This window comes from Nicotiana sylvestris, chromosome 10, assembly GCF_000393655.2.
Source record: "Nicotiana sylvestris chromosome 10, ASM39365v2, whole genome shotgun sequence".
Classification (NCBI taxonomy): domain Eukaryota; kingdom Viridiplantae; phylum Streptophyta; class Magnoliopsida; order Solanales; family Solanaceae; genus Nicotiana; species Nicotiana sylvestris.
In genome coordinates this window covers 6,545,407-6,568,159 of record NC_091066.1, presented here as the reverse complement: position 1 = coordinate 6,568,159, position 22,753 = coordinate 6,545,407, and the positions used below count along the sequence as shown (strand labels likewise).

Sequence of the window (22,753 nt, the reverse complement as noted above, 5' to 3'; positions counted from 1 at the left end):
CTTATGGTTATGATGTCTCAGTCGGACCCTTCTCTAGAGGAGGAAATAAGTAGGGATATCTAGACTTTATGTCTTCCTCGGCTTCCCAAGTTATTTCTTTCACATTGTTGTTCCTCCAAAGTACTTTCACAGAGGCTACCTCCTTATTCCGTAGCTTGCAGATTTGTCGGTCTAAGATGGCAACTGGAATTTCCTCGTATGACAAGTCCTTTGTAATTTGTACATCATCCGTGGGCACCACTCAGGTAGGATTGGCAATGTGCTTCTGTAACATAGATACGTGAAAAACCAAATGGACAAACTCCAATTCTGAGGGTAATTCTAACTCATAAGATACTTGGCCCAATCTCCGAATGATCCTATAAGGCCCAACATGTTGTGGGCTAAGTTTGCCCTTTTTTGCCAAATCTCATCACACCCTTCATAGGTGACACCTTTAAGAATACCCAATCATCAACCCCGAACTCTAAATCTCATCGCCGCACATCAGAATATGACTTCTGACGACTCTAAGCTGTCAATAGCTGATCCCCGATCAACTTTACTTTTTCTATGGCTCGCTGAACCAGGTCTGGCCCATGTAATTCAGATTCTCCAACATCGAACACCCTATAGGCGACCTACACTTTCATCCGTAAAGAGCTTCGTATGGAGCCATCTGAATGCTGGAATGGTAGTAATTATTATACGCGAACTCAATAAGCGGAAGATGATCATCCCAGCTACCTTTGAAGTCTATTACACAAGCTCGTAACATATCCTCCAATGTCTGAATAATACACTCAGCCTATCCGTCTGTCTGGGGATGAAATGTTGTACTAAGACTTACTTGAGTCGCCAATCCTTTTTGGAAGGACCTCCAGAAGTTAGCTGTAAATTGAGCTCCTTAATCCAAGATAATAGATATGGGGACACCATGCAGTCGTATTATCTCCTTATATAAAGCCTTGCATAATCCTTTGAGGAATATGTAGTCCTAACGGGCAAAAAATGGGCTGACTTTGTAAGCCTATCAACAATCACCCATATCAAGTCGAACTTACGCTGGGTACGAGGTAAACCTACGATGAAGTCCATATTGATTACTTCCCATTTCCAAGTCGGAATCTCCATAGCTTGCAATAACCCACCGGGTTTTTGATGCTCAATCTTGACCTGCTGATAGTTAGGACACTGAGCAACAAATTCTGCTATATCCTTTTTCATTCCGTCCCACCAATACACTTCCCTGATTTCATGATACATCTTTGTTGCTCCTGGATGGATAGAACAACGAGAATAGTGAGTTTCTCCCATAACCTGCCGACGTAGCCCTGCAATATTAGGCACACATAATCTTCCTCGATATCTGAGAACCCCATCTTCTATAATTTCAAACGGATTTTTCTCCTTTTGAAGGGTGGTATCCCTATAATGAACTAACACAGGATCCTCGTACTAGCGTTGCTTTACTTCAGTTACTAAAGAGGATGTTGTCGTATCCTGAACAGCAATTCCAATATCACCTGAGTCTAGTAACTAAACTCCAAGACTAGCTAGCTGATGAACCTCATGGGCTATTCCCCTCTTTTTTGGCTGTAAATATGATAGGCTACCCATAGATCTACAGCTGAGGGCGTCGGATACTACGTTCGCCTTCCCTGGATGGTATAAAATATCAACGTCATAGTCTTTATATAGCTCCAACCATCTTCTTTGACGTAGATTCAATTCCTTTTGCTTGAAGATGTACTGGAGGCTCTTATGATCCGTATAGATATCAACATGAATGACATACAAGTAGTGCCTCCACATCTTTAGTGCATGAATCACCGTAGCTAACTCTAAATCGTGGGTCGGGTAGTTCTTCTCGTGCTTTCTTAGTTGCCTAGAAACATAAGACACAACCTTACCATACTGCATTAGCAGACAACCCAACCTAAAGCTTGAAGTGTCACAATAGATAACGTAACCATCGGTCCCTTCTGGAAGCGTTAGAACTAGTGTTGACGTTAATTTGTCCTTTAATGTCTGGAAACTCCGTTCACAAGCATCAGTCCATTGAAACTTTGCTCCCTTCTGAGTCAACTTTGTCAAAGGTGATGAAAGAGAAGAAAATCCCTCTACAAATCTCCTATAATAACCTGCCAAACCAAGAAAGCTATGAACCTCCGTCGGTGTCGTGGGTCTAGGCCAAGTCTTTATTGCCTCAATTTTTTGTGTTTCCACCCGGATGCCTTCACTCGAAACGAAATGCCCAAGGAAAGCTACAGAATTCACACTTAGAGAATTTGGCATACAACTTCCCTTTTTGTAGAACTCTGAGCACAGTACGCAGATGAACTGCATGCTTAGCCTCTGAACAAGAATACACCGATATATCATCGATAAATACAATTACGAACAGATCTAAAAAGGGCCCGAACACACGGTTCATCAAATCCATGAATACAGCTGGGCATTGTTCAAACTGATGACATAACACAAAACTCAAAGTGCCCGTTTCTGGTCCTGAATGTTGTCTTTGGAATATCTTCATCCTTAACCCTTACCTGATGGTACTCGGACCTCAAGTCTATCTTTGAAAAACACTTGGCACCTTGCAATTGATCAAATAAATCATCAATCCTCGGGAGCGGGTACTTATTTTTGATCGTCACCTTATTCAACTGTCTATAATCAATACACGTCCGTAAGGAACCATCTTTCTTCCTTACAAATAACATAGGTGCTCCTCACGGTGATGTACTTAGTCTGATAAAGCCTTTTTCAAGCAAGTCGTTTAGTTGTTCGTTCAACTCTTTTAGCTCTGTGGGGGCTATTCTATAGGGAGGAATAGATATTGGGTGAGTATCTGGTAGTAGGTTAATAGCAAACTCAATTTCTCGCTCTGGCGGAGACCTGGGAGCTCATCGGGAAATTCATTAACCACAGGAATGGACCGAATGGTTGGTGACTCCACTTCCATATCCTGAACTCGAACTAAGTGATAAATATAGCCTTTCCGATCATCTTCCTTACCTTGAGATAGGAAATAAATCTACCTCTCGGCGACGCCGTATTACCTTCCCACTCTAAAACAGGCTCCCCTAGAAATTGAAATCGGACTATCTTTTCTCTACAATCAACGTTGGCATGATAAGAATCCAACCAATCCATGCCCATTATAACATCAAATTCTACCATATCTAACTAGATTAAGTCTACTACAGTAGATCGACCATGAACTATTATTATACAACCCATATATACTTGCTTAGCTATCACTGAGTCTCCAACATGTGTAGACACCTCAAAAGGTTTAACCAATTCATGTTTTATTTCAAACTTACTAGCAACCAACGGGGTAACGTATGATAAGGTGGAACCTGAGTCAATCAGTGCATATACATCATATGAGGAGACTGATAATATACATGTAACAATATCAGGTGATGACTCCTGGTCCTATCGTCCTGCCAACGCATAAATATGGTTCTGAGGACTGCTCGAGCTAGATGCTCCACCTCTGCCTCAACCACGACTCATTGGTGCTTGTGGACCTTGACCATGAGGCGTACTGATGATGACAAACCAGCTACAGATCCCGCTGGCTGAGCTATGCTTGCATCATCTCTCATCGAACAATCCCTCATAACGAGGCCCGGATAACCACAAGTATAACAAACACCTAATCCCATATGGCACTGCCCGATATGCTACTTACCACATTGAGCAAATCGTGGCAAAGGTGGCCTCATCTAATTTGGCTCACCCCTATACTGAGAATCTGAGGCCCTGAAATTCTGACCAGATCTTGAATATGTGGAATGATAAAATCTCTTACCACCAAACTGAGGGGGTGCGCTAGCTGAAGGATGCGAAGACCTCACTCTCTTATTCTGGGATCTATCATGCCCATGATCGGCCCTCTGTTTCTGTTTACGCTCCTCTACACCCTGAGTGTATGCCTAAATACGAGAAATATCCATGTCTGGCTGAAGTGAGACCGACATACAATCGTTAAGCAAGTGAGGCTCTAATCCCATCACGAACCGGTGAATTCGATCCTCCATATTAGATATAATAGTGGGAGCATACCTAGACAATGAATCAAACTGAAGAATGTACTCCCGAACACTCATGTTACCTTGTCGAAGGGTCAAGAACCTATCAACTCTGGCCCGCCTAAGCTCTGGTGGCGATAATGACGAATAAAAGCTTCTGTAAACTCCTTCCATATTGTTGGAGAGGCATCCTCGCCTCTAGACAATTCCCAAGACTCGTACTAATTAACTGCAACATCTCGGAGTCTATAGCAAGCCAGCTCAACTAACTCAGTCGCAGTGGCCTTCATTACCTGTAATGTCCTTTGCACTCTGTCAATAAATACCTGAGGGTCCTTATTCGGATCTGCCCCAGTGAATACCGGAGGGTCTAAATTAATGAAGTCAGAACCCTCGCACTGACAAACCTATTTGCATGACCAATACTTATTTCCTGGCGTCGAGCCTGCACGGCTACTAATCGGGTTAATAGCTGAATAACATCTCTCATCTCCTGACCCAGTGTATCTGGATGAGTTGCTGAATGTACAAGGACGGGCACTGGAGCTGGTGCCCCTCGGAGCTCTTCTGGAAATGGCAAATATGTGAAGTCTGAGATGGAACTTCACCATGAGACTCTCCCCGAGACTTGGTAACTCGTGGCGCTTGACTAGTAGTCTCACCAATCACGGACTTTCCCTTCTGGGCGGCCGTACTCGTTGGAGGCATCGCTGAAATATAACATATCGTTAGGAACATGAATTCTTATATCGCATGATTTGATATAGAAAGAGAGGATAACATCATATATGTCATGTAGCCTCCTGTCTATAAGTGTGGTGCACAACACACTCATAACCAAGACTCCACTAGACATGATCTGTAGACAATCCTAGGACAGAACTACTCTGATACCACTTTCGTCACGACCCAAACCGATGGGCCGCGACGGGTGCTTGAGTCCTACCTATCAAACACCCCGAAGCAATCATCTAAGACATGAACCTGAATAACATCTACTGAATTATGAAAATAATATACATGAAGGAAACCTACCAATAAGGCATATGTACATATACATGCAAATTACAATGGGCGAGCCAGCAAGGCTGCTATAGACAACTATACATCCAAAACTGAAAGCCGACAAGGCCACATACAACCCAACTAGACATACTATCTACAGATCTTTAATAGAAAAATAACTGTACAAAGACGGGACTGAGCCATATCATACCCATGTATATATAAAAACGTATCGTACCAAAAGCAAAAGCAGCTCCAGATCAAGAGGAGCACGCCAACTCTTGCTGATCAGGGATCCTAAAAAGGGGGACCGTCAGCTTACCTACCTAAACCTGTGGGCATGAAATACAAGCCCCATGAAATAGGGAGTCAGTATGAAAAATGTACTGAGTATGTAAGGCATAAAAATTAGTACGTAAAAGACATAGATGAAACATGGAATAAAGAAACACGTCTTTAAATCTGAATAACTTTGTAAATTCTGAAACATTCATAATGGTATGCACGTGCATAAAAATGTCATGCCATGCATAGGTATGAGTGTACATAATATCATCAAGCCACCGAGGGCATCCCATCATATAGTTTCGGCCACTATGGGCAACATGATCAACATATACCAATTGATTAGGTGGTGGTGCATATATAACGTCGTAACCTTTTCTCATATCCCATATACATATATTTACATATATACGCGTATATAACACCATCTGGTCATGGGTCAATACACATGTATAAATGGGTGAAATGCATGAAAAACACATAATAATCTCAATATCCCTTCCGGATAAACTTTTTTAACTGCGTATTATTCTGAGACCCATGAACAGAAGATAATAATAATTCTCATAGGGAAATCAAGAATATAGACACCCCTACTATTTCTATGAATAGAGTAATTTATGGAAACTGTGTGTTTGCTTGTTTCTTCTGTATAATTTGGACCATGCCAAAAGAAAGAAGGGATGACCTAAACATACCTGGAGTAAGGAAAACTCCGTATAATATTCTTGAAGATTGCACCGTACTCTTTTGTAACCGCAAAATTTTGATGGAATTATGCTGAAATACTTTGAACGAAACTAAGCTTGTGCTTCTTTGAATTTTTGAACGAAAATTGCTTCTGATCTATGAAGCTTTTTTGAAACGAAATTTTGCTTCTGCTTCAAATGTTTCTTTTGATCTAAGATTAATATATCAATCAATGATTCATGGTGTGTTCTGATCCTAAAATGAGATAACTAAGAACAAAGAACTAACGTTTCTTACTTTTTAATTAAGAACATCTTTTGTTCTCTTGTCAAAAAGGAAGTAGTAAGCTACTTATTAAATGTTAATTAATCCTTAGGTAGCCACCTACTCCAAACGTGACCATGAGTCATTGTTTGGAAAGTGGTTGGCTTCCACGTTTCATTTGGGGTGTAATTTTGTTAATTTTTATCCACTTATAAGTTAACTGGGTAATGTTTCATTATTCGGTAATTAACCAATTACCCGTATAATTTAAAAATTGCCAAAAATTACTTAAAATTCTACTTACTTCATATATACTTTATACATTATACTACCGTGGTCATATTGTATCTTGCATGGTATTACTCAATAATTATCGGGTATTTTTGCTTGACCCGTATTTTATCCCAAATTGGCCACTTTCAATAAAACTCGTTTTCTTTAATTCATGTACCCTTTATCCTTCATGACACTTCTTTATCGCTTGTTATAAATAGCATAAATACCTTAACGTCATGATGATCTCATCCCCGAGTCTATGTCAATTAACTGAAGACGAAACTTTTAACGTACGAAAATGCGAGATGTAACACTTGGTTTATGATATATATTTCTCTCTCATAATATGACGGGTTGTAAGTGTTACGTGATTCTTTACACACGTATTACGATTCAGTTTAGGCCTCATGGCATTATGGGCGAGGTAGCATTTGTGATGATGATTTTCTTATTGCACCATAGTTGTGCTTGTCTTTCTCAGTATTGTTTGTTCCCAATAATTTTTCCCACTGTTATATTTTTTGCACTCGGTTGCTCTTGATATTGATGCACATGTGATTAGTGAACCCGAGCATTATGGCTCGAAGGGTACCCTATATATATATTGATATGATTTGATCGGGTTGCACGTTGCAACAGTACAGTGATGAAATGTGGCTCCTTCTATTTCGTGTATATTGCTTTCACCCTGTTGAAAATAGTTCATAGTAACATGCTAAAATTTCCCTGCTTGCTTAACTTGCTTAGTAGTTTTCTTATTTAGTTTTCTTACTGTTATCTGTCATGTCTGAATTATTACTTGTTAGTGTATGGAACCGGGTTGTGTGTGGCTGCTCGTATTGGCTGAGATGAGGTTTCTAGACCTGAGATTTGCGCTATCGTATTGGGATGAGGAAGGTTTGGAAGAATAACACTATATTTTGTTGAGGATGTGGACAATAGCCTTGGTCGGGCGAAAGAGTTTCTTGGCTTATTGATCAGATGAGTGGTTAAGTGGTTATGCGTGTTTCTTTCATCATCAGTAGGGTATGAAGGTTTTGAATGAGGTTCTAATCGATATGAGGTTTGCTACCGGCACTAGATTTATTTTGGATTTGTTTTGGGTAGTAATTGTGGTCAGCAGATTCTATTGTGAGTGTCGAAGTGATGGGGTATATCATGTGATTACATCTTGGGTTATGGTTGTGACTTGATACAGCTTGTTCAGACTTATATAGTGTGTAGATGTGGGATTCGGGTCTTGCAATGAATTCTGGATGATAGAGATTGAGTTCTAAGGTTTCAGGACCAAGGTTGAAATAAGGATCTCTAATTGTGTTGTGTTGGCAGGCTTATGTGGAACAGGGTGATGTGGGATCACCCCGGGGTTATGCATAGTAAGGTTACACCGTGATTTGATAGCTTTGGAACGACTCCTAGCACGTTCGAGGACGAACTTGTGTTTAAGTAGTGTAGAATGTAACGACCCGACCGATCCTTTTGAGTATTTGCACTTCGCTCGGTGATTTAGGACCAAACTCTGTGTTTCGAAGCCTTTAGAGCCTTATTCTAGCCTTTCTTGATTTGCGTGCGCAGTCTGAGTATTGACCTGAGAGGCTTATACGCTAAAGCAAAACTGATAAAAATAAGAATTTTTGCCTAAAAGTTAATTTTAGTTGATTTCGGTCAATGTTTTGAGTAAATGGACTCGGACCCATATTTTGATGGTCCCGGTGGGTCCGTATTGAAATATGGGATCTGGGCATATGCCCATAATCGAATTCTGAGGTCCCTAGCTTGAGTTACGAATTTTTATTGAAAATTAAAAGTCTGAAAAAAATAATATTTTTAAGAATTGATTGAATGTTTGGCATTGCTGATACCGGGTCCGTATTTTGGTTTCAGAGCCCGGTATAGGTCCAATATATATTTTTGACTTATCTATGAAATTTGGTGGGAAACAGAGTCGGTTTGACGTGATTTGGACGTCCGGTGGTAAAAATAGAGATTTCAAAGCTTTCTTGAAAATGTCATTTGATTTGGTGTCCAATTCATAGTTCTAGGTGTTATTTTGGCGATTTGATCGCGCGAACTAATTCGTATGATTTTTTTAGACTGGTGTGCACTTTTGTTTTGGAGTCCCGAGGGGCTTGGGTGTATTTTTGGATCATTGGTTGAGAGACTAGTAAAGTTAAGAAATTTGGGAGTTTGACCATGGTCAATATCGGGTTAAGACGACCTCTTTTCAGTGTTTTGAGTGCGTGAGCAGGTCGGTAGCGTATTTTATGATTGAAATTCATATATGGTTTGTGTCCGAGAGGTTCCAGATGAGTTTCGGGGTGGTTTCGGATCATTTCGGAGAAGTTTGGGTTTTGCTGGTTTCTGGTGTGACACTGTTCATTCGCAATTGCGAACATTTTATGGCAACTGCGAAAACACTGTTCATCCGCAATTGCCAACCTTTTATGGTAATTTCGGAAACACTGTTCATCCGCAATTGCCAATCTTTTATGGCAATTGCGAAAACACTGTTCATTCGCAAATGCGAAGTTTTGTTCGCAAATGCCACATCTGCAGCCTGTTAAGTGCTGAGAATTCCGAGTTTTTGCTTCATTTTTCATATTTTTGAACCCTAGCTTCTAGGTGAGGCAATTTTGAGAGGGGATTTTCATACCAAATCATTGGGTAAGTATCTTTAATCAACTTACAACTATATTTCATGATTTTATACAAGATTTAACATCAAATTCATGGGAAAACTATGGAAAAATTTGGGAATTTTGTCAAAGTTTTGGAAAATGAAAATTTGAGATTTGAGGGTCGAATAAGACTCAGATTTGAAAACAAAACACATATTTGGATTTGTGGGGCTATGGGTAGTCAATACCTACCTTTGGACCCGGGTTTTGACCAGGCGGGCCCGGGGTTTGACTTTTCTTGACTTTTTAGAAATTGAATAAAAATTATAGCTTTATTAATTAAAATTGTTTTCTCTCGTATTGTGTGGTGTATTCAAGTCGTCATTGGCTAGATTAAGTCGAGCGGAGGCGAATTTGGAGAGGAAAAGGCTAAATTTAGTGTTGGATTAGCCAAATTGAGGTAAGTATTTTGCCTAGCTTTGTTGAGGGAATTTTTCCTCCTAGTTTTCATTTGTATGCTACATGCGGGGGTAATACATATATGAGGTGACGAGCGTATATGTATGTGCGAGGGTTTCATGCTCGGGAGGTGGATTATGTTATAATTCTGTTTGTAAAATTTTGGTGACATTTTGCTTAATACCTTACTTGACTCTTACATACTGAGGACATAAAAGTAAATGATAGATATCAAGACTTAGTTTGTTATAACTTGATCAACGAGATGAAAATTGTAAGAATACATTGGCGTGCCATTTTATATTCATTATCATGTGAGGAAGAGTGTATAACACGAAGGGTGTTACCATGCCATTTTATATTCATTATCATGTGAGGAAGAGTGTAAAGCACGAAAGGTGATGCGGTGCCATTTTTATTCATTATCATGTGAGGAAGAGTGTAAAGCATGAAGGGTGATGTCGTGCCATTTCATTATTTTTATGTTTGTATGTTATGGTGAGGTCATGGCACGAAGGGTGTTTCCATGCAGGTGAGGACGAGGGACATGCATTATGATGTGATATATGTTTCCCCTGTATACGGAGCTGTGTTATTGTATTTACATATTTGGAGTGACTTGTTGTTATTGTCCTATACTTGACCGTTATCACAATTGTTGTTGAACTGTCCATGTCTTTTACTTGCTTAACTTGCAATTACCATGTCTATTCCTGCTTTTATATTTATACTCATGTTGTATCTATTTTGTTGTATTTTAGTATAAGCATTCCACCATGCTAGCCATTCATGCCCTTACTTGTTAACTTGTAAAGAACATGTGTTTTCTTCTTAATCGTTATATTTGTATTTTAGGCTTCCAATATGGTAGTTAATTGAAGTTGATACCTCTTGTTTTCCAATTGTTGTTGTTACTCACATGCTTTCTATTTAGTCCTTTATTGTGACCCACATGTGTATCCTTGTATATTGTTGTTGCTTGCGCATCCCCTACTTAGTAATTCCTATTATTGTGTTCTTGTGATTTGGTTGGCTCTATTATACGATCACTTGGGAAAGATGAGTTGAACGCACGAAGGGTGTTGCCGTGCTAATAGAATTGTTACATAAATTTATTTATACATGGTGAGGATGAGATAAAAGCACGAAGGATGTTACCGTGTCATGTAATTTGACATTTGACATTTTTGACATATATCTCGTGCAAGGAAAGATCGTGAAATTCTACTGTGGTTCTTTTTAGAAATTATTGACTGTCTCACCGAGTTGCATATGATACTTTTATACATTATACTTTGAAATGCTTTACTGTTAAACTATTGTACAGGTTATTGCAATAATCATCTTTTTAACTAAAAGCCTCGTCACTACTTCGACGAATACTTACCAGTACATGGGATTGGTTGTACTGATACTGCACTTATGCACGTTCCATGCAGATTTTGGAGTGGAGTTGCTGGTGACATCGGGTGCTGATTCGGAAGATCTTCGTGCGTTTGGATAGCCACCACTTGTCCTTGGTAGTTTAGATTATTGCTAATCTGTTTATGTAACCTTCAAACAGAACGTGTATTTTTTTATATCAGTTTTGAAATTCCAAATTTAGAAGCTCGGGATTCGTACTACCAGGTCTTGGTAAACTTGTACAGATTCAATTAGTTGTTCTCTATTTTCTTATCATCTCAGTCATATTGTGTTTTTCATGTTAGTTGGCTTACCTAGCGGGTTGAGTTAGGTGCCATCACGACTTGTGGTTTTTTTTGGGTCGTGACAGTGTAACAATCAAAAGCATTTCTTTTTAGCAAGCGAACAAACTGCTTGACGAGGTAATCTCCATAAGTCTCAGCAGTGTTGCATGGCTCAACGAAGTGTGCCACGTGTTGCTTTGGATTGCCTTTTCCATCAAACTGTTGAAACTTTGGAGGTTGGAATTCGTTAGGCATCTTCAACATATCCATCCTTGCAGTATATGGCTTTAAGTATGTAAGAGAGGACTTGGTAGAAATTTCGTGCTTGTTTTTAATAGTTCCTTCAATGAACTTTTTCAGTTGATCGATTGGAATCATCCCTTCAGATGAGACATGGATAGCCTTAGTGGATGCTACTTGTCTTGGGGGAGAATTACTCTAGAACCTCTGGGAGCTTGCCAGGTGCATGGGTGGATTCTTCTTCCTTCAAGATTCCCACTTTGTCTGTTAGTTTGTCAATTCTAGCATCTTGGTTTTGCATACACTTGGTCAAGCCATCGATTGCTTCCGTCAAGTTTGCCAACTGCTCTTCCACAGATGAAGTGTTTGTCACCATGGCTTGCATGATTGTTGTAGATGATGGGGAGTAGCATGGATTTTCACACAAATTGATTCTCGAATGGCTCACGCTATGTGGTATAAGTGGGGAAGATCCATCACTTGAATATTATCATCTTCCTTCACAAAAGAGTTCTTGGATCCGGATAGGTCAAGCAGAGCTAGAGTTTTCTTGATCTTTTCGACAATATCGCTTCCTCCTTCGAGTACGTTCGTAGAGGATTTTGCTCTTTTTAAGGATAAAGATCCGAAAATAGGGGTTGAAGCGGACGGCACTTGGAGTGCTTGTTTTCCTAAAGAGCTTGCTTTGCTCCTTGTAACTGGTCCAAAGCTTCCAAAGGTAACATCAAAGATACTTTCCACATCAGCATAGAACTTGGAGTTAGCAGCCTTGGTGGATGTTGATCTGGAGTTGATTTTCTTTCAAGCCATTTTGACGTTTTTGGACTTTGGTGATTGAAAAGTTGATATGAGAGGTAGAGATTGTCCCACTAAGCGTGCCAGAATTTGTAGACAATAAATTGCATCGAGAAAATAATCGAGACCAAAAATATCGCAATAATCGTAGTATTTGATTCAAATAATATGAGTGTACAATCTCTATGAATACTTTGATTCTTCTTTCCAATATTAATGAAATTCAAGGGCCGTTGAGCTTGATCTTGGATATGTAGTTGTTGACAAGAACAATGATCTTGCATTCAACTAGTATGAACTTTGATTTAAACTTGTACTCCTTGAATCTTGATTTGTTCTTCATTCTTGAGCTTGAACTTGATTTCTTGAACTTGAACTTGATTGCTTGAAGCTTGAAACTTGTAGAGAAATTTGCGGCGTTTGATCCACGAACTCTCTCTTGCTTCTTATTATAACTTCTGGTCCCTTTTCTGAGTTATAAAGACCCTTATTTATAGTTGTGGAAAGGAAGAGTTATGATAAGAATAAACTCTTATCGACCAATCAAATTAAAGTGTGACAAGGCCGCATTTGATTGGTCAGAACATGTCCCTTGCACACGTGGCATAGTTTTATTGGCCTTTTAATGTGATTTAGCATGCTTTGTCATTTTGACATGTGGCATGATCCTATTGGCTCTTCCGTTTGACTTGGTGTGCCACGTTATTTAACATATGGCACCAAATTAGCCACTAGAAAGATGATATGTTGGGCCTAATGAAGTGGGCTCATCATTTATAGCCCAACCGAATGGGTTAGCCCAATGCATTTGGACTATTTATTAAATCTGTATTTATTGAACTTAAATAATTACCCCATATAATTTATTTGGACTAACATATATTTAATTTAAATATAGTTCAAATAATTTTATGAATTTAATTATCATAAAATTTATATGCCTATAATGAGCACGAAAATGACTCAAAATGGGAAAGACTTCAAGAATTAGAGGAACAAAAGGAAATTGAAACTCCTACTTCAAGTAAGCAAGTGAGCTTAAATTTGAACGATCAAGGTAAGGAAGTTTCTGTAGTTGCTTCTCAAGGTAAAATGGCTAGTTCTAACTCTCTAGTTACTTCAAATGACATTGTTAGTAACTTGATTGTGAGTGGTAGTCTTACGACTTGTAATATTAATAATTCTTTACTTTGTGTTGAAATGCAAAAGGAAATTTGTGATAATACACTAGTTGAATATGATTTGAGAGCTAAATTTGTTATTGATTGTGAACTTTAAAGCTTCAAACTAGTGTTGTGTGTTTGGTTGGGAATCATGATTTTGAAGGTGTTTTCTTGAATGTTTGCAATGAAAATGAATTTATTTCTTCCTTTACTACAAGAAACACTTATGCGAGTAAAAATTTGAGAGAGGATGAAAGTCTCTTGGTTAGTGAAAGTGAATTGATGAGTTTTGTGGATCCATCTTGGATAGTTGTTCTTGTTTGCAAGTAAGTCAAAAACCTTATTTGTTTGAGAGTGAATTTGAATCTTTCAAGTTTAATGTGAATGATTCTTGCTTATATCTACTTGGTGCAATTGAGAAGACAATTCCTAATGATATGCCCAAGGATGAAGAGGTTTTTGATAAAAAGGGGAGTGAGCTAAATGATGCTAGCTTTAGTACTAATTTCTTTACTTTCTCTACTTTACGCTCTGAGGATATATTTTGGTCAAGCTTTGTAAATGTTTCTAGGATGAAATGCAAAAATGATCAATTTGAAGCATGAAATAACTTCTTTGATTTTACATGTGATAAATCTTCTTGTGGTGACTTCACTAATATATTGAACTTCTTTGTGAAGGATTATCAAATGAGGAACCATAAGAGAGATAGATGTTTGGCGCTACCATTTGGGACAACAAAAGGTTTTGAAACTTCAATACTTATCCAAGGCAATAATGGTACGTTTGATTGGTTAGTGCTTATTTTTGGATTTTCTAAAGCCATGGTGGTAATTGGCTATACCCTTGACTTTTATAGTAGCAACCTTGTATTTATTGACTATGATTTGTTGATTTTGCTATTATATTCATGTTGTGAGCTTCCAAATGGTCAACATAGAGATGATGTGGGAAGAACATTTGTGCTTGATCCTAGTGATTCACTCTATGATTGTGGTTTGCGTTTGAGCCAAGTGCATATTATATTGTTTGAAAATGTGTTCTTTGTTGATCTTAAGGATGCTTGTTTATACTTCAAGAGGGTTCACTTTTATACATGTGGTAGAGCTCTTTGGTTTAAAATGGTGCATGAGTCTAATTGTGAAGTGTCTTTACTATGCACAATTGTTTGTAAGCATGAAATGCTTGTTTTGTTTCTAAAAAGGGGTGGAGATGATATGTCGTCTCAGCATACATCCAAGTCTCGTGAAGAGGCATCAAATAAGGGAGGCATTAAAAGGTCTTTATGAAAATTTGAGCTTGATTATTTTGACTCTTGGCATGAAGTGACTTTGAATGATAAGAAAGTTGGTAGATCTAAATATGCTCTATACATGTGGTATGGTTCTATGTTTGGACTACCTAATTCATTTTCTTTATTTATTAAGTTCATAAGAGTCATACTTTGTGCTTACTTGGGAGATTTTATGACTCCATGTGATGATTTTTTTACATGATTCTTAGAGGAGTCTTTGTGCCTATTAGGAAGAATTGGGTCAAAAGAATGCATGGGCACTTTCTTGTTTTATCATTACCATGCATATATTTGCCTCTTCATGAATTTATACTTTTCCCCAGTCCTTTCCATGTTTGCAAGGTTCGAATTCGAGGACAAATTCTTTTCAAGAAGGGGAGGATGATACGATCCAAGATAGCCAATGTGCTCCTTAGATGTCAATTGATGGCTACTTTCGCAATTGAAGGTTATGTGTGTAATTTGTCATCAATTGAAGGCTGCATGTAATTGGAGGCTATACTTGTAATAAGTGACTACACTTAGTTCCTTAAAATTAGCTTAGGGGTATTTGGGTCATTTGAAGTCAAGTACTCAATCTAGTATAAATAACCCTTAAGGCTTTTATTTTATAGAGACTAACTTTGATGAATGATGAATATTCTTTTGAGAGGTGTAATGGTGGTTTGCCATTGTTGATGACAATTTATTCAAGGTATATTCTTCAAGTGGAATCACACTTCCACTTGAAGGTATTCCTATAGTTTAGATTCATTTTGTTATGTAATTATTTGGTGATTGATTTTTATCAATTGTTTTGCAACTAATACTTTATTGGGTCTATTCTCAAATTTCTTGTCTTCCGTATTTTAGATTCGCATCATCATTTTCCCCATGAAATAAAGATCACTCACGAATTACTCACAAAGTTGAAGGGCATGTTAGTTAATTACAAATGTTGTTCCATTTCGAATCAGTTTTAGCACAATACAGCCAGTTACCTTAGAAGTTGATCTCGGTTTCTGCATCAGTTTTTTGCAAATATAATGGTCAATTATTTGGAAATTATCCTTCATTATTTAGCAAAATCTATCTATAATTAAAAGCAGAAGACAAAAGCACCTCATGAAGCCAAATGGCAAAACAATAGAATGACACATGGCATAATTAGTTATTAAATTAGTTATTGGTTATTCTTTTTAATTTAAATATATCTAAAAATGAAAATAATTAAAAAAAAACTACCATATATATGTATATATATATTAATTGGTTACTTTAATTTAATTAATAAATATAGATTTCTTATCTATATCTATATTAATAATTAACTATAATAAAAAATAAAATATATATATAAAAAAATAACTACCCATTCAAATTGGGTGGGAGTAGTTTCAAGTTGGAATTTTTAAATTATTTTAAAATCAAAAAGCAAAAAAAAATAAAGCTATAAAAAACGAAAAAAAAAAACAGAAGAAAAACTACCCATTCAAATCGGGGAATAGTTTCAAGTTGGAGTTTTAAAATAAAAAAAGATATCTTATAATTAACTATAATAAAAAAACGAAAATATAAATATATAAGAAAATAACTACCCATTCAAATTGGTAGTTATTTTTAATTAATAATTAGTTATTGGTTATTATTTTTGAATTTAAATATATATAAAAAACGAAAATAAAAAAAATACAAAACTACCATATGGCAGAACAATAGAATGACACATGGCATAATTAGTTATTAATTTAGTTATTGGTTATCTATCTATAATTAAGAGCAGAAGACAAAAGCACCTCATAAAGCCAAATGACAGAACAATAGAATGACACATGGCATAATTAGTTATTAAATTAGTTATTGGTTATTCTTTTTGAATTTAAATATATCTAAAAAATAAAAATAATTAAAAAACTACCATATATATGTATATATATATATATAAAAAAAAATTGGTTATATATATATATTAATTGGTTACTTTAATTTAATTAATAAATATAGATTTCTTATCTATATCTATATTAATAATTAACTATAATAAAAAAATAAAAAAATATATAAAAAAAATAACTACCCATTCAAATTGGGTGGGAGTAGTTTCAAGTTGGAATTTTTAAATTATTTTAAAATCAAAAAGCAAAAAAAAAATAAAGCTATCAAAAACGGAAAAAACATAAGAAAAACTACCCATTCAAATCGGGGAATAGTATCAAGTTGGAGTTTTAAAATAATTAAAATAAAAAAAGATATCTTATAATTAACTATAATAAAAAAATGAAAATATAAATATATAAGAAAATAACTACCCATTCAAATTGGTAGTTATTTTTAATTAATAATTAGTTATTGGTTATTATTTTTGAATTTAAATATATATAAAAACGAAAATTAAAAAATACAAAACTACCATATATATATATATATATATATATTGGTTACTTTAATTGAATTAATAAATATAGATATCTTATAATTAACTATAATAAAAAAAATCAAAATATAAATATATGTAAAAATAACTACTCATTCAAATTGGGTGGGATTAGTTTAAAGTTGGAGTTTTTAAATTATTTTAAAATAAAAAAACAAAAAAAACTATAAAAAACAAAAAAAAATAGAAGAAAAACTACTCATTCAAATCATGGAGTAGTTTCAAGTTAGTGTTTTAAAATAATTTTAAAATAAAAATAGATATCTTATAATTAACTATAATAAAAAAAAACGAAAATATAAATATATAAGAAAATAACTACCCATTCAAATTGGGTGGGAGTAGTTTCATGTTGGAGTTTTTAAATTATTTTTAAATAAAAAAGCAAAAAAAAATCTATAAAAAAACAAAAAAAAAAAAGAGAAGAAAAACTACCCATTCAAATCGGGGAGACTTTCAAGTTGGAGTTTTAAAATAATTTTAAAATAAAAATAGATATCTTATAATTAACTATAATTAGAAAATGAAAATATAAATATATAAAAAAGTAACTACCCGTTCAAATTGGGTGGGAGTAGTTTCAAGTTGGAGTTTTAAAATTATTTTAAAATAAAAAAGCTATAAAAAACGAAAAAAGAGAAAAAAAACTACCCATTCAAATTGGGGAGTAGTTCAAGTTGGAGTTTTAATATAATTTTAATATAAAAAACAAAATTAAAAAATAATAAATTACCAATTCAAATTGGGGAGTAGTTTTAAGTTGGATTTTTAAAATTATAAAAAAACAAAAATAAAGTAATAAAAAAACTTCAGAGAAAAATATTAAATAACGTAATATGCTAATGAAACTTTCTATTAACAAAGTAATAGTATTAAATATTGAAAGATATAATAAAGAAAAATACATAACAAAAACGTTATTCGATGCGCTGCCTGTATAAGTCCCGTTAGTTTAACATAGATTTTATTCACTAAAATTTAGATAATATTATTAAGAACAACAGAATAAAATTTAAAATAAAAAAATTCAATAGTAATAAATTATATATCTTCTCATATATTACAAAAAGAAAGCGAATACTAAATATTGTTTAATATAATAAAGAAAAATAGAACAAAAAAGTTATTCACTGACTATATAAGTACGTTTGATTTAATAGAGATTTCATTATTGGGTATATCGTATTGACAAACAAGATGACAATTGAATTTTATTAAAGCAATACGATCTAATAGGATCAAACAAGCCTGATCATAATTTAATTTAATTAATATTTTTTTAATATTGACCGCACATCGCGCGGGTACGACTACTAGTTTTGTTAAAGCCAAATGAGATTTTAATGTTGACAATAGTTGGCGAGTTGCATATTTACTTTAAGGATTATATTATTGGCTAGAGTTCTATTGTACTAATGAAAGAACTACTTGAGTCAATTTATAAAGGATTTAAGCTGCTTTTCTATGAGATCTTGTTTGATTACAAGCTTCTTCGATAGTGAACAAGTGAAGAGAGAGCGGAAAGCAGGCAAAGATAAGAGAAAGAAAGAGTAAAAGGGATTTAGAATGCTCGGAATAAATGCAATTGAGATTAAGAAAACAAACAAAAAACCAATTTGACAGCAATGAGAAAATGGAAGAGGAAAGAACAACACTCGCATAAGTTTAGTTTTACAGGTCCATTATATAAAAGATTTAAGTTTTACAATCCAAAACAGACTGATCATTTGCAGTTCCATCCAGCCTCAATGTTCTATCTAAAAGGCATAAGAAACATATGTTGGCAGCCATTAATCATAAGGTATTTGAATATAAGCTGCATCACAGACAAATGGAATGTCTGCATACATCCCTGCGAGGGCGCATCTTATGCACTCTAAAACAGTGAACAGATAGGCAAATGCGACGGCAGTCCAAAAATGCATGCCAACTTTGCCCCAGTACACAGCAAGTGGCATCCAACGGCTTATAGTCCCGATAACCTGCAGGGCAATCTCAAGAAGCATCCCCATCACCACATGGAATCTAAAGAAATGAGGCCATTCCTTTCTCCTCACTACACCAAGATAAGCAACAAAGAAGTATGCCATTAGAAACCAGCTTGGTAATCTTCCAATTGCTCCCAGGAAAGGGTATGTCAGAAACTCAAGATCTTCCAAAAAGGGGTGGAGATGATATGCCGTCTCAGCATACATCCAAGTCTCGTGAAGAGGCATCAAATAAGGGAGGCATGCTAAGGTTCTCCACCACCACTTTGGCTTTGTGGTCATCGCAGGGAATCTGTAACTATATGGGACATCTTTTGACGCTCTAGGGGCAAGGGAAAATTGGCTTCGCCTTGGTAACTGGGGTACAGCGTGCGAAAGGCCACCATATTCACCACTGAAAAGAGGTGATGATGCAGAAGAAAGATCAAGGAAGCTGAATCCTGCACCGACAACTCAACTTTAAAAGTGTAACTAGCTTTAAATTCTTTCAACTACTAGAGCTAGCGAAAATCAATTATACTATGAGGTTGTAGAGCTGAGATATAATACTTAAGCATCTGTCAACCGCTTTGTTCTCTCTATCATGCTTCTTATAATCGGAATGCTAAAAGAATTACATTTGACTTACCATACAACTTTTGTCCTCTAATTTTTTTACAGTATTCCAGCTTCGCACATTGGTCTGTTTGAAGTGTATGAGAACAGTAGAAAAAGTGAATGGAAGGATACATATCTCTAATAAACAACACCATCAAGAAGGAATCAAGCCATTTCAGTTTTTAGTTTGAAGTCTTTGAGGAAAAAACAACTACATATTTCTCCTTAAAGACGGAAAAAACAAGAATACACCTTTAAGAATATAACGACATATCTCCATAGCTAAATCCACTTCCTAACTTCCTTACATGCATTTTAAGAACTTATGAAGTGGTGGTAGTTGGTGGTGGTAGTGTCTGGTGATAGAGGTAGTTGGTGGTAGTAGTGGTTGACATGGTGGCTAGCGGTGAAGGTTGTCACTACTCACTAGTGGTGGTTGGCGGTCATGGATATGTGGTGGAAGTTCGTGATTGTGGTGGTCCTACGGTGGTAGTTTGATAGAGCAGTGAAAAATGCCACTGGGATCTTTAATTGAACTATGTCTTTAATGATCATGCGGTGGTAATGAATAGAGTAGCGATAAAATGTCATCTTCACAGGAATCTTTAATCGAAAGTCAATGAATCATACCAATTAAGAAAAAAGAAGTGGTTGTAAAAGGAAAAAAAAAACAAATGCACTTAATGAGCGGAGATCCCAATGATTGAACCCTTCATTAAATAGAAACAAAACGAGCTACACAGAACCAACATAAAAATCAGATTTATTCTTTGGAAAAAATCAGCTTTCTCAAGCTAAAGAGCTATAGCCTGCTGAGGACTTCGCCCCCTCATTAAGAGACGAAATATCATTCTATTTTTTGTTGCAGTTATTGCATATGATGCAACAGCAACCACCATTTCAATAACACATTTATTATAAATCATAAATACATACTGAAATAATGACAGGCAAAAGGATCAGCACAAAGATGTCATACACACCTTTGGAGCAGGATGTCGGATAGCACCGATGAGGTGCTGGTGAACGTCTAACACATGAGGTTACAACCTTAGAAGACAGCAGCAGTGAACTGCTTGATGATGCAGATCCATAGGACTTGGAGAGGCTTAAGGAGCACCCATTTAGGATCATATTCAAGCCCTTGGAGATGTTCTACATAAAAGAAAATCGGACAGAACCACAGGGAATGGGGGTTAAAGACCAAGCAGACAAAAAATCCACAAACTCTATGGAGAAGTATTAGAAGCAAACGTAGCCTAAACAAAGCAAATGCATATACAACTGATTGAATATCAGATGCAGACGCTGGAAGTATTCTACCATCAGTAATTAGTAAATAATATGGCAAATCCCCAATACAATAGAAGTTTGTCTTTATGCATGGAAAGAAATACTTTCCTGTCTCCATAACCCTGCAGTACAACTATATGAATTTATGGCCAACACAAACCATTAGTAATGCTCCTCGTGGTTTCAAATACTATAAACTACAGTTATTTAGTACCCATTCAAATTGATTTTACATTCAAATAGCCCCTACACTATTTAGTAACCAAAAAGAAAGGGGGAAAACAACAACAACAACAATAAACCCAGTATAATCCTACAAGTGGGAGGAGGGTAGCGTGTACGCAGACCTTACCCCTACCTTGAGGGTAAAGAGGATGTTTCCGATAGAGCCCCAGCTCAAGGAAAGATAAAAAGAAAGCACTACCAACAAACAGTAACAGCATCAATATAATAAGAAAACAAAGCAAAAGATGTAGTAATAAAGATATAACAATAATAGAATAGAAGACTAACTACTAATACTACTGGTATGGGGAAGAAACACTCTCGATTACGTACTAACCTTCTACCCTAATTCTCGACCTATACACCTTCCTATCAATTGTACCCATTCAAATTGTACATTCAAATAGCCCCTACTCTACTTAGTAACCAAAAAGAAAGGGGGAAAAAGGTGAAGTTGTCCAAGGCCCTCAAGCCAGAAAAACTTCAATAACAAAATAAGGCCAGAAACACTCAATTTATTCTGTCAGGTGAGTGTATTTCAAATGTTGAGCTTGAAATAACTGAATGGTTTGGATATTACATTACATTAGGATGCATAAAACTAATAAGAAGCAATTGAATCGAAACTAATTGAATTTTTTAAAATCTAAACTTTTGTTATTCAAAATTTAGAATAAACTTAAATTTGACCCCATAAATGCTTCAAAATGGCAGACTCAACAACATTACTTTCACAACTATCATATTTAAACCCCCTAAATTCCAATGTTACAAGATTATTACATTGTGGAAGTCGACAAATAGTTGTAAAGGCGAAGACCATAAAATTGAATAATAACAAATGCACTCATTTATGCTTCAAAAATAGCCCTACTTCCGCAAAAACACAAAGGCGAAAAAAAAACATTCGAAACAGAAAGAAGGATTAAATACCTAGTTGAAGGCATAGAGAAAGAGTAAGAGATGTGCGGGGTGCGAGTGAGTGCTCAGAACTTATCTGTTATGGTGGATTACTGGATTATGAATTAGAGGAAAACGAGCTGTCAATGGGCCACCGCTCACTTCTAAATTGAGCCCATACACCACAGGACAGGGAAAATTGGGTGGGATAGCCACTTTTGAGCCGGCCATGGGGAAGTGCACGGTTGGTTAGCCACTAATAACATATTCCCTCCGTTTCAATTTATGTGAACCTGTTTGATTGGGCACGGAGTTTAAGTAAAAAATGAAGACTTTTGGAATTTGTGGTCCTAAACAAGTTCAAATGGGGCCCAGAGTATTTGTGTGGTTATAAAAGCTTCTCATTAAGGGTAAAGTTGTAACTTTAAGCTAAATTGTTACCAAATTTAGAAAGGGTTCATTCTTTTTGGAACGGACCAAAAAGGAAATAGGTTCACATAAACTGGAACAGAGGGAGTATGTAATTACTTTTAAG

At 36.0% G+C, this 22,753-nt stretch overlaps 1 protein-coding gene across 2 annotated transcripts; it reads right to left on the bottom strand.

Annotated features, from left to right (window-relative positions):
* Positions 1-18,782: 18,782 nt before the first annotated feature.
* On the bottom strand, positions 18,783-22,409 carry LOC104234405 (protein TIC 20-I, chloroplastic-like). 2 transcript variants are annotated; one of them, XM_070158491.1, is made up of 4 exons: positions 22,252-22,341; positions 20,784-20,955; positions 19,832-19,885; positions 18,783-19,643 (listed from the first exon to the last, which is right to left on the bottom strand). In XM_070158491.1, the coding sequence occupies exons 2-4, from the start codon at positions 20,932-20,934 to the stop codon at positions 19,006-19,008; spliced, it is 843 nt and encodes a 280-aa protein (XP_070014592.1). In that variant the 5' UTR covers positions 20,935-20,955; positions 22,252-22,341; the 3' UTR covers positions 18,783-19,005. The 2 variants fall into 2 exon arrangements, with proteins under 2 accessions (XP_070014592.1, XP_070014593.1); XM_070158492.1 differs by lacking the exon at positions 19,832-19,885 and having other exon boundaries at positions 22,252-22,409.
* Between the last annotated feature and the right edge of the window lie 344 nt (positions 22,410-22,753).